The following is a 16,317-nucleotide window of genomic DNA, read 5'->3' as shown; positions in this document are numbered from 1 at the left end:
GATTCCAGCACTCACGCCCCCCTGCAGGCATCTGCTTACTGTTTGTGTCCCTTCTCCCTACCTCTCCAGGGCTCTGCCACAGACACCATGTAACAGTGATTGTTTTCTGTCCCCTCAGTGTCTAGCTAAGCATCTGGCGCACAGTAGATGCTCAATTAATGTTTTTTGTTTGTTTGTGGCTGTGCAGAGCTTGCGGGATTTTAGCTCTCTGATGAGGGATCGAACGTGGGCCCCAGCAGTGAAAGTGCCGAGTGCTAAGTACTGGACTGCCAGAGAATTCCCTCAATTAATGTCTGATGGGTGGATGAATAAATACTGACCTCTGAGGTCCTATACAATTAGCATATCATACTGAACGCCATAATTTGAAAGTCTCTGCCATTTATGGAACACACACACACACACACACACACACACACACGCACAAGCACAGTCACACAGTCACATGTATTGGTGAATCTATAGTTCTAATACTTACAAGAAATGGATTAAAGTACTCATTATTAGGATGAAAAATGACAATTGGTAGAGTAAATTTCTCTATGTTTTGAACAGATTTTTCTTGCTTTTTGAAAGAGCTAACAATTATTTTCTAAGTATAAAGAGCACTAACGTTTGTAAAAATGGTGTGCATCTTCAGGTACATTATCTCATTTAATCGTATGATCATTTCTGTAAAATAGGTGTTATTAGATATTTTACAGTAGGATAATGAGCTCAAGGGTGATTCTTTCCAAGATTACACAGCTAATAAATAAAATTGCTGGGAACAGCCTCCAGCTCTTCTCTTAATCCAGTGTTCTTTCCATGTTATCTATGAAGACATAGAAATACTAAAAACGAATATTGCCTATAAAATGTGGATTCACAAAAAGTAGTGAGGGGAGATTATTTATCCTTTCTTTCATACCAAATGAGAAAGCATATATCCTGGTAGGCATTGTATTCGGAATCATGAGAGCAGTAGCAGAAATATCCTTAGTTTCCTTAATTTTCCTGGAATATTTTTTACACTTTCTCTAAACCGCTAAAAAGAGAGTAACAGGGCTTCCCTGGTGGCGCAGTGGTTGAAAGTCCGCCTGCCGATGCAGGGGACACGGGTTCGTGCCCCGGTCCGGGAAGATCCCACATGCCGCGGAGCGGCTGAGCCCGTGAGCCATGGCCGCTGAGCCTGCGCGTCCAGAGCCTGTGCTCCGCAACGGGAGAGGCCACAGCAGTGAGAGGCCCGCGTACCGCAAAAAAAAAAAAAAAAAAGTAACATTTCACTATATAACTTCTGTACAATTTTTTACTATGTACCTATTTCAAAATTTTTACAAATAAAAAGATACCAACGAGTTTTTCTCTACTGAATCAAGTTAGCGTCACAAGGCATACCAACTGAGGGAAGGTGTTCTCCAAAAAGCCTGTAGAAATGCGATAATTGAATGCCCGTGGCGATACCGTTTCACGTCATTTCATATTAGGTGAACAGAGTTGTGAGGTAGGTACTAAGTAAGAGTAATGAGCAGACCCCTGTAACAGATGCCTTGAAAAGCCAAGAATGCTGCCTGTCACAGATCTGTAAGCAGCAGATGGAGGACTGAGTCCCTTGACCTAATTGCCACTGCTATTTTCATTAGACCTGCTGGTAAAAGTTTGGACTAGCTCTCCCGTCGGACCATGTGGGTTTCAACGCTGCTCTGCTGGGCCCCAGTGTTCTCACAGAAAAGATCTCCAATATGTAATCAGTGAAAAAAAGCAAGGTGTATTTCACCACTTTTGTGGGAAGAAGAGTGAAACTTTAAAAAAGAGTTTATGTCTGCATTTGCTTATTACACATAAACTACCAGTTGCCTACGGGCTCTCCATCTGTGAAATGTGGGTGCCGGGATTACATCAACTATTGCAAATAGTAGAACAGTGCCTGGCACACTGAAGTACCATTTTACTTGGATTCTCAATCCAAATAATTCCCTGGCAAAATCATGTTCTAAAATACCCTTTTAAAAATCATCTTCAATTGGCAGAGGCAAGATGAAAATGTGGCAGGCCACAGCAAAATGTTAATTACTTAAAGCAGCTCTAAATTAGGCCCAAAGCAGAGAGATCAGCCAATGCTGAAAGATGCTCGGTGAATCACAATTACCGTACGGATACCAAAGCACTGTTCACCCTTTTACTAAGTAAATTTATTTGGTTATTACCAAGATCTTTTTTTTTTTCTTCCCCTAAAAGGGGTCGCGAAGATGTTTACTACAATGTATTTTAACAGTTTGCTACTCTAAATGGCACAAGCAACTTTAAGGAAAATCTTAAACAAAATATGACCTTAGATTACGATCCCAAAACACATTTACAAGTCTCAACAATGTTACTGTTACCGGTTTAACGTCTAAGTTAGTAAAAAGCACACTGTAACTGCTGTAACGTCATGGGAAAAAAATGCTCTAGGATTACGTTCCAAACATAGGGTCTGGGGAACCTTTTAGAGGCCACGCCACGGTGACGAAAACCATCCCCCACCCCAAGCCACGTGGGGTTTTCGGCCTCCTCTCGGGCGCTTCCTTCCGCAGTCGGCGGACCAAAGGGAGTGACCTCAAGGACGGGGAGCGGCCGGGGGCGGGGCGACTTCGGCCCCCAGTGAGCTGAGCCCGCCCGCCGCCGTCGCTGCCGCCGCAGCCAGCCCGGCAGGCCCACAGGTGTCCGAGCGCGCACGGAGGAAGGACGGCACGGGCGCGGGCGCGGGCGCGGGGGAAGGACGGCGCGAGCTCGGCCCGCAGTGCAGGCTCCGCCGCTGCCGTCTTTCCTCGCCACACGAGTGCGCCCCGAGCCGCGCCGGGCTTCCCTGCGACGCGCGTTCCCGCCGCGCTCCCGTCCCACCGAGAGCACAAATGTGAACATTGCCCGGGGAAAAGGCTTGTGGCCACCGGCTGACCCTAACGCACTGTATGGCTCGAGATCCCTCCAGTCCCCAAGAGTCTCGGCCGTTATCGCAACATGAGTAAGAGCACCCCGTCAGTGGTGCTCAGGAGGTTACTTACGTACAAATCAAGGAGTGATGTAGAATTTTGCTGTTCCGTAGGTGCTGTTTGGAAAAAGGATTCTCCATAAGGTATTTTAAGTGTATACGCTTACCTGCAGGCAGAGGGCCTTGGGGACAACGTTCAATGAATTGTGTGTATTTTACAGAGATCACTTCTCTCACTTTCTTCTAAACATGGGATGCTTTCCTCTTACCAACATCCGTTTTCATTTTGACTTTTTCTTTCTTAGGGTAGGTGTTAACTACAATTCTGGATTTCATGTCGAACTTTGAAATATTCAAATCTTGGTTTCTTTGGGTTTTGCTTCTTTCCCTCCTGTCACTAAATAACTGGTTCAGTTTTCAAAATGTTGCCAGTCCTGTTAGTATTATCTCCAATAATGTACAAACCTAAACCATTTGAGGTGTATGGAAAGAAAGCATGGTAAAGAAGCATGGAAAATAATAAAACTAGTGTGGCACCCTATGCAGTTAATATTACTGTGATATACAGATTTGGCTGATTGTGGGAATCTAGTTCCAAGAGATTAGCCACTAATTAATATTTCAAAGTTAATAAGAGATGAGGTAATTTGCATTGTTCTATTGCTAGTGATTGATTTTCACTGGTACTTCTTACATCTTTATCTTACTACAAACATGGACTTGCATATCAAGATAATCTCATTCCACATGTGTATGACTGGGTAAGGGCACTAGGAAAATGCATTGTGAAAAAAGAATTTGTGAAAGGAGAAAAGCTAGAAATATAGACCTTATAGAAAAGGCTTGGACTTCCCTGGTGGCGCAGTGGTTGAGAATCTGCCTGCCAGTGCGGGAGACACGGGTTCGAGCCCCGGTCTGGGAAGATTCCACATGCCGTGAAGCAACTAAGCCCGTGCACCACAACTACTGAGCCTGCGCTCTAGAGCCTGTGAGCCACAACTACTGAAGCCCGTGCTCCGCAACAAGAGAAGCCACCGCAGTGAGAAGCCTACGCACCGCAACGAAGAGTAGCCCTCGCTCGCCGCAACTAGAGAAAGCCGCGTGCAGCAACGAAGACCCAACACAGCCAAAAATAAATAAATAAATTTAAAAAGAAAAGGCTTTTGTTGCTAGAAAAAGATTAGTTATATGTATTTCTATGGAAACTTTATATAGCCTAGTTTCTTTCATGAAAACTATCTCAAAACAAGGCTACAAAAAAAACAACAAGGCTACAAACTCCTAATGAAGAAAGAAAAACTTAATTTTAGACGTTTGTATCTACAAAGGATGGTAAAACAAGATATAGGAAGGCTATAACAAAAGACTTTCTTTTAAAAAGAAAAAAAGGGCATTTGGGCTGTGAGAAGTGACTGAAAGCTAGGACTGGAAGAAGTATATTCTACAATAAAACAGAAAGTAAGTAAGCACCTTACAAATTTGCCTTTAACTGCTTCCCACTGTTTTATATATTAGTTTTCCTCTTCCAGTTTGATTGTGGGTTCCTGTCCAAAAGGTGGTATTTCTTTTGCACAAGCCACTGTTCTTCACTTAGCCCTGTACACATAGTAGGTTCTCAAATATTTGTTAACAGATTGGCTCAAAAAGTTGCCGTGATGTTCTACACGTGGAAGAAGAGACATAATTATCTAGTAATTAAGCTCATTAAAAATAAAGGTTCTTCTTCCTTCAGGAGTATTTCTGAGTCTGTCTGCCCTGATTGCCAAAGCGAAAAGGCCTTATCCAGTCTCACCCTAGATTTATGCCTAAATGCAGTTATAATCAATAGGATGATGGGAAATGAAGCTATTTATTTGAATGGGGTAGGCCATTTTTGAGAAGCAGTGATTCACAGCAAGTGTTGGGGATAGTAAACTGGCTGGATAAGCTTGCTGATGCTTGTGGATCTTTGTCTCTACATGAGATCACGTGGAAAGGCTGAATTTGAGAAATTCTTTTTAGGTTTTTCATGCTTGCAATCAAATGAATGTACACTGGAAAAAATGTACCAGGAGAGTAGACACACACTCAGGGTCTCGTTAATGTAATAACACTAGAGTTAGAAGTAAAGCAAACTGTAGCACTGAAGTCTATTCTAAACTGAAAAACTGGACGTCTGATGTACCACATGGTATGAATGTGTGATACGAACTTCGAATAAAAGCTTTGGACGGAGAAAGCCAAGAGAACAGCCCAGGAGCATATTCGGCGGGCTCTTGGTCTCGGAACTGAACCACTCGCGGATTCCCGGGCCAAAGACGGGCCTTGAACTCCTCTCCAGCCAAAAGGGGCGCGGAGGGCAGGGGCGGGGGAGAAGCCAGCCCCGGCAGAGAAAGCGGCTCGAGGGGCTGGCCCCGGGCCTGCGAGACAGCAAGTCTGAGGACTGGAGATGAACTGCGGGGTGAAGGAATACTCCAACCTCGGTCCGCCTTTCCAGTTAAACCAGGAACGGTACAGGGAAGATTCTGGACGTGCCCGCCGGGGTGCCTCCTTGCCCCCCCCCCCCCCCCCCCCCCAGCTGTGCTGAGAGTAATTCATACAAAAGGAGGACTCGCCTCTGCCCGGGGGAATCCCAGGGACCGTCGATAAACTCCCACGAACCTGGAGCCGAGGGAGCGCTCGTCCCCGCCCCCCCTCCCACACACTCTCGTCATCCTCTGGGTCAAGAGGAGCATGCGCGAGACACCGTGTGCTCGTCAGTGGGCTGAGCGCACATCGCCCACGGTCCCCGAGAAATGGGGGGAGGGGACGGCGATCGAATGGGTGCCTGGTGGAGGTGGCGCAGGGTAAACTGGGAAAGTGGTGTCATGTGCTGGCTCCGCCCTTTTCCCGAGGGTGGGGGAGGACCATATATAAGTGCCGTAGGCCCCGTGAACGTTCTTTTTCGCAACGGGTTTGCCGCCAGGATACAGGTGAGTTCCGGGTGTGGCTTCCGTGGGCCTGGCCTCGGCGGGCGGCCGCGGCCTTTGCGTGCCTTTCTCTCCCGCCGGGCCCTTGGGCCCCCTCCCCATGTTCTTGAAGCCGAATTTTGGGTGCGGGTAGTGTTCGAGGCCTTGGCGGTTTTTCGAAACCCCTTGGCCTCGTGCTTCGGTGGAGGTCTGGCAGGGACGTTGTGGCCGCTGTATGGGGATCCCGCCGCGCCTTCTCGCCTGCCTCGTTCGCCCCCGCTATTTAACTCAAGCGGCCGCGGATTTTTTCCGTTCTGTGCGGTTCAGCCGAGGCCGGCCGGGGTCTGACAGGCTTTTCGGCGCTCGTCGGTTTCGGGGGGGGGGCGCCGAGAGGCGCGGAGGGCGGCGGGCCCGCCTGGCCGGCGCACATGCCGGCGCAGCCTCGTTGGGGCGAGGCGGGCCCCGCGAGCCGCGGCGGCAGGGAGAGCCGAGCGCCGCCCCGCCCGGCACCAGTTGCGTGCGCGGAAAGATGGCCGCTCCCCGGCCCCGCTGCACGGCCTCAAAATGGAGGACGCGGCGGCCCGGGAGGGAGCGGCGGGTGAGTCACCACACAAAGGCATCGGGCCGATGCCTGCCCGGCGCTGCTTCCTGTGATCTCGCGGCGGACGGGTGCTGTCCTGGCACCTCGGTTCCTCGCGGCTCCAGGGGCGCCCTTCCTCGCGATGGGGGAGTGTTCCCGCCACGTTCGATGGTTGGAGACCAGAGTTGGGTCAACTTGGCGCCGGTTATAATACTGCTTGCAGTTCGCATCGTGGCTTCTCCCCGAGTCTCCGGGACAGTGATCTGAAGGGTTCGCTCCCCCCCCCCCCAATTTAGGTGTCGTGAAAACCACCGCTAAACCTAAGCAAAAATGGGAAAGGAGAAGACGCACATCAACATCGTTGTCATTGGACACGTAGATTCGGGGAAGTCCACCACTACTGGCCATCTGATCTACAAATGTGGTGGGATCGACAAGAGAACCATTGAAAAGTTCGAGAAGGAGGCTGCTGAGGTAGGTGAAACAGGATGGTGTAAGGAGTTTGTCAGCAAGTATGTTAAGTGGTAATTTTCCAGAAACTGGCCCCTGGTCTAGATCCGACTTGCACTAGTTAAGGTACGTTGGGGAGTTTGCGGTCAAGTCATGGAACGCGAACTTCAAGAAAAAGGCGGATGCGCCCAAGTTTAGCAATACTAAGTGGAATGCAGCATTTTTTCGGAATAAGTGGGGGGAAGGGATTTCATGCTGGAGTTTGGTCGTGTTTTAGTTACCAAGTAACCATCCTTAATCCTTTCAGATGGGGAAGGGCTCCTTTAAGTATGCCTGGGTCTTGGACAAACTGAAAGCTGAACGTGAGCGTGGTATCACCATTGATATATCCCTATGGAAATTCGAGACCAGCAAGTACTATGTGACCATCATTGATGCCCCAGGACACAGAGACTTCATCAAAAACATGATTACAGGCACATCCCAGGTTTGTAGGATTAAAAACTTCTGAAAATAATTGGGCCTGTCTTCTGCATTGGCAAAGCCGTGAGTTTCTCCATTTGAAGAGCTTTTGTTTAACAGGATGTGGCCTTGTTTTCTTTCAAAGGCTGACTGTGCTGTCCTGATTGTTGCTGCTGGTGTTGGTGAATTTGAAGCAGGTATTTCCAAGAATGGGCAGACCCGTGAGCATGCCCTTCTGGCCTACACTCTGGGTGTGAAACAACTAATTGTTGGAGTTAACAAAATGGATTCCACCGAGCCACCATACAGCCAGAAGAGATACGAGGAAATTGTAAAGGAAGTCAGCACCTACATTAAGAAAATTGGCTACAACCCCGACACGGTAGCATTTGTGCCAATTTCTGGCTGGAATGGTGACAACATGCTGGAGCCAAGTGCTAACGTAAGTGATTTTCAAGAGTTTTCGGATTGTCCTGGAAAGGCGCGTTTGATGGTAGCCCTGACTGTCTTGTGTTTTAGATGCCGTGGTTCAAGGGATGGAAAGTCACCCGCAAAGATGGCAATGCCAGTGGAACCACACTGCTTGAAGCTCTGGATTGCATCCTGCCACCAACTCGCCCAACTGACAAACCCTTGCGTTTGCCCCTCCAGGACGTCTACAAAATTGGTGGTAAGTTGAACATAACGATTAGAACCTGTTTGGGTTGCTATGACGTCTTGTCTTTTCATACGAGGTATTTATTATTTGCTGTAAACATTTTAGGTATTGGCACTGTCCCTGTGGGTCGAGTGGAGACCGGTGTTCTCAAACCTGGCATGGTGGTCACCTTTGCTCCAGTCAATGTGACAACTGAAGTGAAGTCTGTTGAAATGCACCACGAAGCTTTGAGTGAAGCCCTTCCTGGGGACAATGTGGGCTTCAATGTCAAGAACGTGTCTGTCAAAGATGTTCGTCGTGGCAATGTAGCTGGTGACAGCAAAAATGACCCACCGATGGAAGCAGCTGGCTTCACAGCTCAGGTAACACTGAAGTGACACGTTTTATTTACTGCTGTAAATCTTTAAGTGTCTTTGAGACTCACTAAATGCAAGTTTTCTCTCCAGGTGATTATCTTGAACCATCCAGGCCAAATCAGTGCTGGCTATGCACCTGTGCTGGATTGTCACACAGCTCACATTGCCTGCAAGTTTGCTGAGCTGAAGGAGAAGATTGATCGTCGTTCTGGGAAAAAGCTGGAAGATGGCCCCAAATTCTTGAAATCTGGTGATGCTGCCATCGTTGATATGGTTCCTGGCAAACCCATGTGTGTTGAGAGCTTCTCTGACTATCCTCCTCTGGGTAAGGATGCTTTTTTGGTGTAATTAAAAACTTTTCTAAAGGTTTGGGGGGGAAAAAGTGTTTCTAATGGTAATATTTGTTTTAATAGGCCGCTTTGCTGTTCGTGACATGAGACAGACGGTTGCTGTGGGTGTCATCAAAGCAGTGGACAAGAAGGCAGCTGGAGCTGGCAAGGTCACCAAGTCTGCCCAGAAAGCTCAGAGGGCTAAATGAATATTATCCCCAGTATCTGCCACCCCGGTCTTAATCAGTGGTGGAAGAACGGTCTCAGAACTGTTTGTCTCAATTGGCCATTTAAGTTTAATAGCAAAAGACTGGTTAATGATAACAATGCATCGTAAAACCTTCAGAAGGAAAGGAGAATGTGTTGTGGACCATTTGTTTTGTGTGTGGCAGTTTTAAGTTATTAGTTTTTAAAATCAGTACTTTTTAATGGAAACAACTTGACCAAAAATCTGTCACAGAATTTGAGACCCATTAAAAAAGTTTAATGAGAAGCCTGTGTTTTCTTTTGGTCAACACTGTAACTTCCTGTAGTACTAACTACTTAGGTAAGAGTTGTCCATAACCTATTTCTGGTATTAAGTCTGCTGAAAAAATGAATTTTATATTTATGGGTTGGAGCTTCAGGTTTCTTACCCTTGTGTAAGGAGAATTCACCTGTTGAAGTACGTCATAGAAATGCGTTGGTACAACACAGAACAGATAAGCAAAGTAACTGTTATGTAAGTTAGTTTGTAAGAAGGTCAAATTTTATAATATGAAAGTTCATGTTGCATATAAAATTTTGTATGGTTACATAAGTATTGAGTAAATAAGTTACATCAAACTTAAGTTCCCAGTTATGGGAAAGTGCATTCACATTTACAATATTCAAGTAATTAACCTAAAATGTGAAGCCTAAGTAGTATTGAGCACTGCCCTGCTAGAGTTATTGTATCCAGATTCTAGGAAAAAATAAAAGATGCTGGAAGCTAAGTGTGTTTCCTGTCACTTAAATAGAAATTCACTTTCTATAGGAACTTTCATCTAATGAGCAAGGTTGGGTAAAGAGAAGAATATTGCCACCCTGGAGATTAAAACAGTTTAAAGAGGTATGATCGTAAATATTAAGGTCCGTGTGGGACTGAGTGTAGGAGAAGCTTAAATTCTAGTTTGAAAATGTTTTATGAAGTTAAGTTCCATTTTAAAAACTACTTACTGGAAAGGAACATTGGAAGATTACAATTTGAAAGTCGCTGAAATTTGACATTTGGTCAGGGTGAAAATAGCTCTTAACTATAATAATTTGGTAACCTGTAAATTGCAAGGGACTGGTCACAAAGGGGAAAAACTAGGTGGTCGCAGTTAATAGTAATTGATCTAGGGTATAACTGACAACTGTCTGATGTAAATACCTGGTTTTGATATTTGGTGAATCTAAACACTTGTGCATTTGAGGAAACAGTTTAATTCTGTGTTTGATATCTTGGCTTTTAGGGTATGAAAGGGAAATTAAGGTAGCTGGAACTGGTGAAATCACCAGATACATATCCTATAGGCTTTTTTGGCTAACAGAAAGCATCCTGTAAGGTGTACACAGGTGAATTAACTGCAATTGGAGCATTTTTTTCTTCAATTTTCCTGGGTAAAATGCTTTGTCACTTATACATGAGGCCCTTGGTAAGGGCTGTAAATGATTAAAAGATTTTGTCCCCAGCTTGCCCCTTAATGTTTTGACAAGTAATGGTGTTTACTATGAAGATTAGAGGCAAGAATAGGAGTTTTAAGCATTGTTGGCTAGTATAAATGGTAGCTGATAGACACCAATCTAACAGCTGTAGGACTTACCAAGGGATTTGACTTCCCCACAATGAAGGTTTCACTGCAGAAAATTGCTTTTCATTAAGTGGAAGAGTTGGAATGGGAGAGTAGGGCAGTTGGCATACTACATGGATTCTAGTCTATATGTAATTTCTTTGAGCACCACCTACTGGTAACTACAGTTTGAAACATGGATTTCTAGGTTCTGGATAAAGGAGTGTTTGCTCACTTGAATTTTTTCCACTAATTGCCTTTCCATGTATATGAGCTGATTAACCAGCAGATTTATAAAACAAACTGGTGCTTGACCTTAAACCACATTTTATTTTTTTAAATATTTGGCTGCTCTTGGTCTTAGTTGCGGCATGCAGGATCTTCAGTTGCTGCATGCGGAATCTTTGGTTGTGGCATGTTGCACCCCCTACGCTGGGAGCGCATGAGTCTCAACCACTGGACCACCAGAGAAGTCCCTAAACCACATTCTACATTGGCCAGCTGTTGAAATAACAGTGTAAGGACTCTCAGATGGAATCTTGTTGAAATTTGTTGCCAGGAATTCTGGTGTGATTTCAGAATATGGAAAGTGAGAAAGGCATTTTGGTTCAGGAGTTTAACAGATTGCCAGTAATGTGTCTCATTTTCAAAAAAGTATTGTGAATACTCACCCTTTATTCCCAGAATAGTCTAGAATAAGTGAGTTTTGGCTAGGTCAGAACTCAATAATTTTATGCTTATAATTTTCCTACAGTTGTTGATAATTTATCTCACAAATCTCAGATGCATCAAGAGCTCAGCTATCTGGATGACACAACTTACTCTGAACTAATCTGTTTCAGTGTGGTAATTTCAAAATGTTTTAACTGGAGACTCGTGTAAATATTCCCTTGTGGCCCTCAACAACTGAAATCACCTTAGTTTTTTGAATATTTGTTTTAAATGTTCTTTTTTTTAGACAAAAGTGTAAATTGACTACGCCTTACAAATCTTGTTGGAAAGTGTCAATAAATTGCCAAATTAGGAGGCTGACTTTGAGGTCTGATGTTAGATGCAGTTTCTGAAGATGCAGCTTTTTCAAGAGCAAGAGCAATTCATCTGGTTGAGTTCTGTCTGATCTGCACAACAAATGCTAACTGCCTAAGTGGTGAAGAGCTCTTGATTTTCAGTAATTTGCAGAATGTGGTGTAAAAATCTTGAATATTATCGGGACAGGACTATGGGTTTTCTTTTTATTAAAATGTATTTACCTTAGTTAATTTTTCCACTGAGTTGAGCACTGAGCTCAAGAAGAAGCTGTTCTGGCTGTATATTCACAGTTCCTGAAATGGGCAACTCTAGAAAAGGGGTGACAATTAGTTTCTTGTGTCAAGATGCCCTTTCATGTTATTCATTGATGCTAGATGCTTGTCATTGTGAAATGCTGCAGAAATAAGTATAGTAAGTTGAGAATTAAAGTTACATTACAGTTAGGAACTGTGTCTTGAAGGGAGTGAACAGCATGAGTGCTCAATCCTGTGATTGGGGGAGAACATGCACTTTCATGAGACAGAGGGAAGAATAAGATGTATTTTCCTTTTTTTTTTTGTTTTAATCTTCCTGAAATTTTCTTTTCCTGATCTGGTTTTACATTTCATGACTTGTGTTCTTTTTTCACTTCATCGGAGTCCTCTGTTATTTGCCAGCCTCTGGGAACTTCCATGACTAGTTAAGACTACAATTGAAGTTTGACATTGCTTGCTCAGTTGATAGTGATTTAGAAAACAGAAGACTTTGTTAGGAAATTGCTACATGGCTCCTGAAAGGTCACTGACCTCTGATCCAGTGGAAACCTTGAAAAGGTCATATGGCTTTGTCCTTTTCTAAATAGAAGGTTATGCTGTAGTCCTGCAGTCATCAGAAATGAGTGAAATAAGTAGTGAAATTGTCATTTACCTTGGACAGCCCTCAGCAGGCCCGTGGATCTCTTAAGCGTTTAGAGCTCAGTTTGTGGTCTCCGTGGGAAAGACATCATGACAACAAAGATACTGTTAAATTAATGTTACAATAATTACAAGTAAGCAAGAGTATTAGAAAACTGTTAATGTTACAATAATTACAAGTAAGCAAAGAGTTATTAGGAAACTTAGTAAGCAAGAGATTTAGAAGTTTTCCCCATTTTTTTATTGAGGTAACAACACTAAAATTCACCCTTTTAAAGCATGTAGTTCTGCAAGTTTTGATAAATGCAGTTCACAATCAAGGTATAGAGTACTTCCATCACCCCTCCCCCTCCCCCAAATTCCCCTGTGCCCCTTTGTAGTCAGCCCCTCTTCTCTTCCTCTAACCCTTGGTAACCACTGACATATATTCTGTGCCTATAATTTTGTTTTGCAGCCATGTCACATACCTGGATTCATACAGTATGTAGCCTTTTGAGTGGTTTCTTTGATTTAGCATGATGCATTTGAGATTAATCTGTTTGGCATATATCAGTAATCTGTTCCTTTTTAATGACTGTAAGTTTGTTTATAGCTGAGGGATGTTGGTTGTTTCCAGTTTTGGATTAATTACGAATAAACTGCTATAAATATGCACATATAGGTTTGTGTGTGACTATAGGTTTTCATTTTACTTGTTTAAATACTTAGGAGTGGGATTGCTTAGTTGTTGGCAAGCATATACCTTACCTTTGTAAGAAACTGCTGAACTGTTTTGCAAAGTGGATGAACTGTAATAGATTAAGTGAAATTTTATATATATTTTTTATTTATATTTAATTTTTAAAAATTTTTGGCTGTGTTGGGTCTTCGTTTCTGTGCGAGGGCTTTCTCCAGTTGCGGCAAGCAGGGGCCACTCACTATCGCGGCCTCTCTTGTTGCGGAGCACAGGCTCCAGATGCGCAGGCTCGCTAATTGTATCTCACGGGCCTAGTTGCTCCGCGGCATGTGGGATCTTCCCAGACCAGGGCTCGAACCCGTGTCCCGTGCATTGGCAGGCAGATTCTCAACCATTGCGCCACGAGGGAAGCCCCTAAATTTTATTTTGGTATTAATTTTTCAAGGAAGAAAGTTAATTTGACTAAATGAGTGTTACACTGAGATTCTGTAGGACACTTGTGCCTAGTGTTGTGAACAAAATGGACACAGTTCTTGCCCTTTGAGTTTATATAATATACTGGGGGAGCTGGGTACTAATTGAGTTCTGGTGATGCTCTGAAGGGAAAGGATACTATGAGGGAGGAGAGTGAAAGGGACATAATTTAGGTTGGCTAAAGACAGTATTTGTCAGAAATAGCTGAGATCTGAAGGATAAGTAGAAGCTACTGAATTAGAGAATATGAAAACACTGCATTACTTCTTAGACATCTCTATATGAGGCTTACCTTGGCCTCATAACAATTACATAGAATCAGAAAAGTCTAAGAAAACCTAAAAGCCTTTTAATGTAAACTACTCGGATCAACTTTGAATATATTCATTGAAATGTTTGCTTGATTACTTCATCAGTGCATGTGGTTGTCATATTGGAGGGCAGAGACATCTCATTGAATCCTCACAACATTTTTTGTAGGGGCCGATACTATACTCCTATTACAGATGACAGACTGAGGGATGGAGAGGCTCCTAAATCATCCCATTGCTGGATGAAATTTTTTCTTGATATTTACTTAAACTTGACTGCTGGTAATTAAAAATCATACTTATAAGACCCGAAGCAGCCAAAAAAAAAGAAAAATCATACCTAGGCTATTCTTTTGGAATAACTAAACAATGTCATTCCCTTTTCTGTAAGAACCACTAATTTACTTGAGGACACCAATGAATACTTAGTCACATCTGAGCTAAACACTTGCAGTTCCTACAGCTGTTTCTTTTTTTTAAATTGTAGTTGATTTACAACTGTTGTGTTAGTTTCAGGTGTACAGCAAAGTGATTCAGTTATATCTATTCTTTTTCAGACTCTTACAGGTTGTTACAAAATATTGAGGTGTTCCCTGTGCTATACAGTAGGTCCTTGTTGGTTATCTGTTTGTTTTTTTTTGTTTTTGTTTTTGGCCTCACCACGTAGCATGCGGGATCTTAATTCCCTGACGAGGGATTGAACCTGCACGGCCCCTGCAGTGGAAGCGCGGGGGAAGGAAGTCCCTGGGTATCTATTTTTCTTTTTTTTGTATGATCCCATTTATATGAAATGTCTAGACTAAACAGAGCCATAGAGAAAGCAGTGATTAAAAATCACTTTTAAAATTAAATTTAATTAAAAATTAAAAAGCAGTTCTAAAATTTAGTGATGGTTACACAACAGTGGATGTACTCAAAAACATTGACTTGTATACTTTAAAGAGGTGAATGTTGGGCTTCCATAGTGGCGCAGTGGTTAAGAATCTGCCTGCCAATGCAGGGGACACGGGTTCGAGCCAGAGATCCCACATGCTGCAGAGCAGCTAAGCCTGTGCACCACAACTACTGAGCCCATGAGCCACAACTACCGAGCCCATGTGCCTCGAGCCTGTGCTCTACAACAAGAGACGCCACCATAATGAGAAGCCCACACACCGCAACAAAGAGTAGCCCCTGCTTGCCGCAACTAGAGAAAGCCCGTGTGCAGCGACGGAGACCCAATGCAGCCAAAAAAAACAATTTTTTTTAAAAGAGGTGAATGTTATAGTATATGAATTATATCTCAAAAAAGCCTTTTTAAAAATGTCAGGGATCAGGAGAGCCCTGTGTCCTGTGAGCAAGTGTCCATCATGGGTTGATTCTGCTGTCTTGTCTTTGATCAACACACTATAAAAGGCTCTTGCTACAAAATATTGAAGTCTTTCCTGGCCGTGGTAGAGACCTCTCTGTGCACAGTCGGGAGGCCTCAATTTCCCTGAATAGGCTGATACTGGTCGGGGAGTGCGGTTGTGTATGTGGGAATATGGCTTGTGAACAAAAGTGACTTGGAGTAGCATCACTTGTGTAGCAGGCCTTGGCTGGCTTCAGGTGTGTGTGAGCGGGGACAGGATGGAAGGTGTCCCAGTTTTCTATGCTAAATGTCTCTTACCCCAAGAATTATCATCTCATGGTTCGGGGGGTCCCCTGGGCTCAGCTAGAGCAGTTCTTGCTCAGGATTTCTCAGTTGCAGTCCAACCATGATAGGGCCTGGAGCTATCTAGAAGGCTTTCTCACACATTTGTCTGGCAATCAATGCTGGCTGGGACCTCAGCTGGAACTGTCAGCTGGAACACCTACCCCTGACCGTTCCATGTGGCCTGGGCTTTGTAGCATGGCGGCTAGGTTCCAAGAGTGAGTATCCCAAGGGAACCAGATAGAAGCCTTATTACCATTTATAGGACTCAGCTTTGGAATTCATATAACGTCACTCTTGCTGTAGTCACTGGCTCATGCCATAGACCCCCAACTCTAGGTGAGAGGAGTGTCACCATCATGTTGTAGTAAGAGCATGGGGGAGGGGGGATGTTATGGTGACCATGTTTGGAAAATACCCTATTTTTTATGTAAAAGTGTGTGTGTGTTAACACCAAACTCCTAACTTATTCCCCTACCTCCTACCCCTGTGGTAACCATACGCTTGTTTTCTATCTGTGGGTCTTATTTCTGTTTTGTACATGGATTCATTGGTATCATTTTTTTTTTAGATTCCACATATGAGGGATATCATGATACTTGTCTTTGACTTATATGATAATCTCTAGGTCCATCCATGTTGCTGCAAATGGCTTTTTTTTTTTTTAATGTCTGAGTAGTAGTCCATTGTGTATATATACCGTTATCTTCTTTATCCAGTCATCTGCTGAAGGACATTTAGGTTGCTTCCGTGTCTT

General features: G+C 43.9%; 1 protein-coding gene across 1 annotated transcript; it reads left to right on the top strand.

Moving 5' to 3' along the window:
* The first annotated feature begins 5,638 nt into the window (after nucleotides 1–5,638).
* On the top strand, nucleotides 5,639–9,686 carry EEF1A1 (eukaryotic translation elongation factor 1 alpha 1). The gene is made up of 8 exons (XM_029223630.1): nucleotides 5,639–5,901; nucleotides 6,754–6,931; nucleotides 7,215–7,394; nucleotides 7,515–7,811; nucleotides 7,889–8,039; nucleotides 8,133–8,389; nucleotides 8,474–8,708; nucleotides 8,797–9,686. The coding sequence occupies exons 2-8, from the start codon at nucleotides 6,788–6,790 to the stop codon at nucleotides 8,919–8,921; spliced, it is 1,389 nt and encodes a 462-aa protein (XP_029079463.1). The 5' UTR covers nucleotides 5,639–5,901; nucleotides 6,754–6,787; the 3' UTR covers nucleotides 8,922–9,686.
* Nucleotides 9,687–16,317: the final 6,631 nt, after the last annotated feature.

This window comes from Monodon monoceros, unplaced genomic scaffold (genome assembly GCF_005190385.1).
Source record: "Monodon monoceros isolate NGI ecotype Baffin Bay Population unplaced genomic scaffold, NGI_Narwhal_1 Super_Scaffold_15, whole genome shotgun sequence".
NCBI lineage: Eukaryota > Metazoa > Chordata > Mammalia > Artiodactyla > Monodontidae > Monodon > Monodon monoceros.
This window is presented reverse-complemented; position numbering and strand designations above follow the sequence as displayed.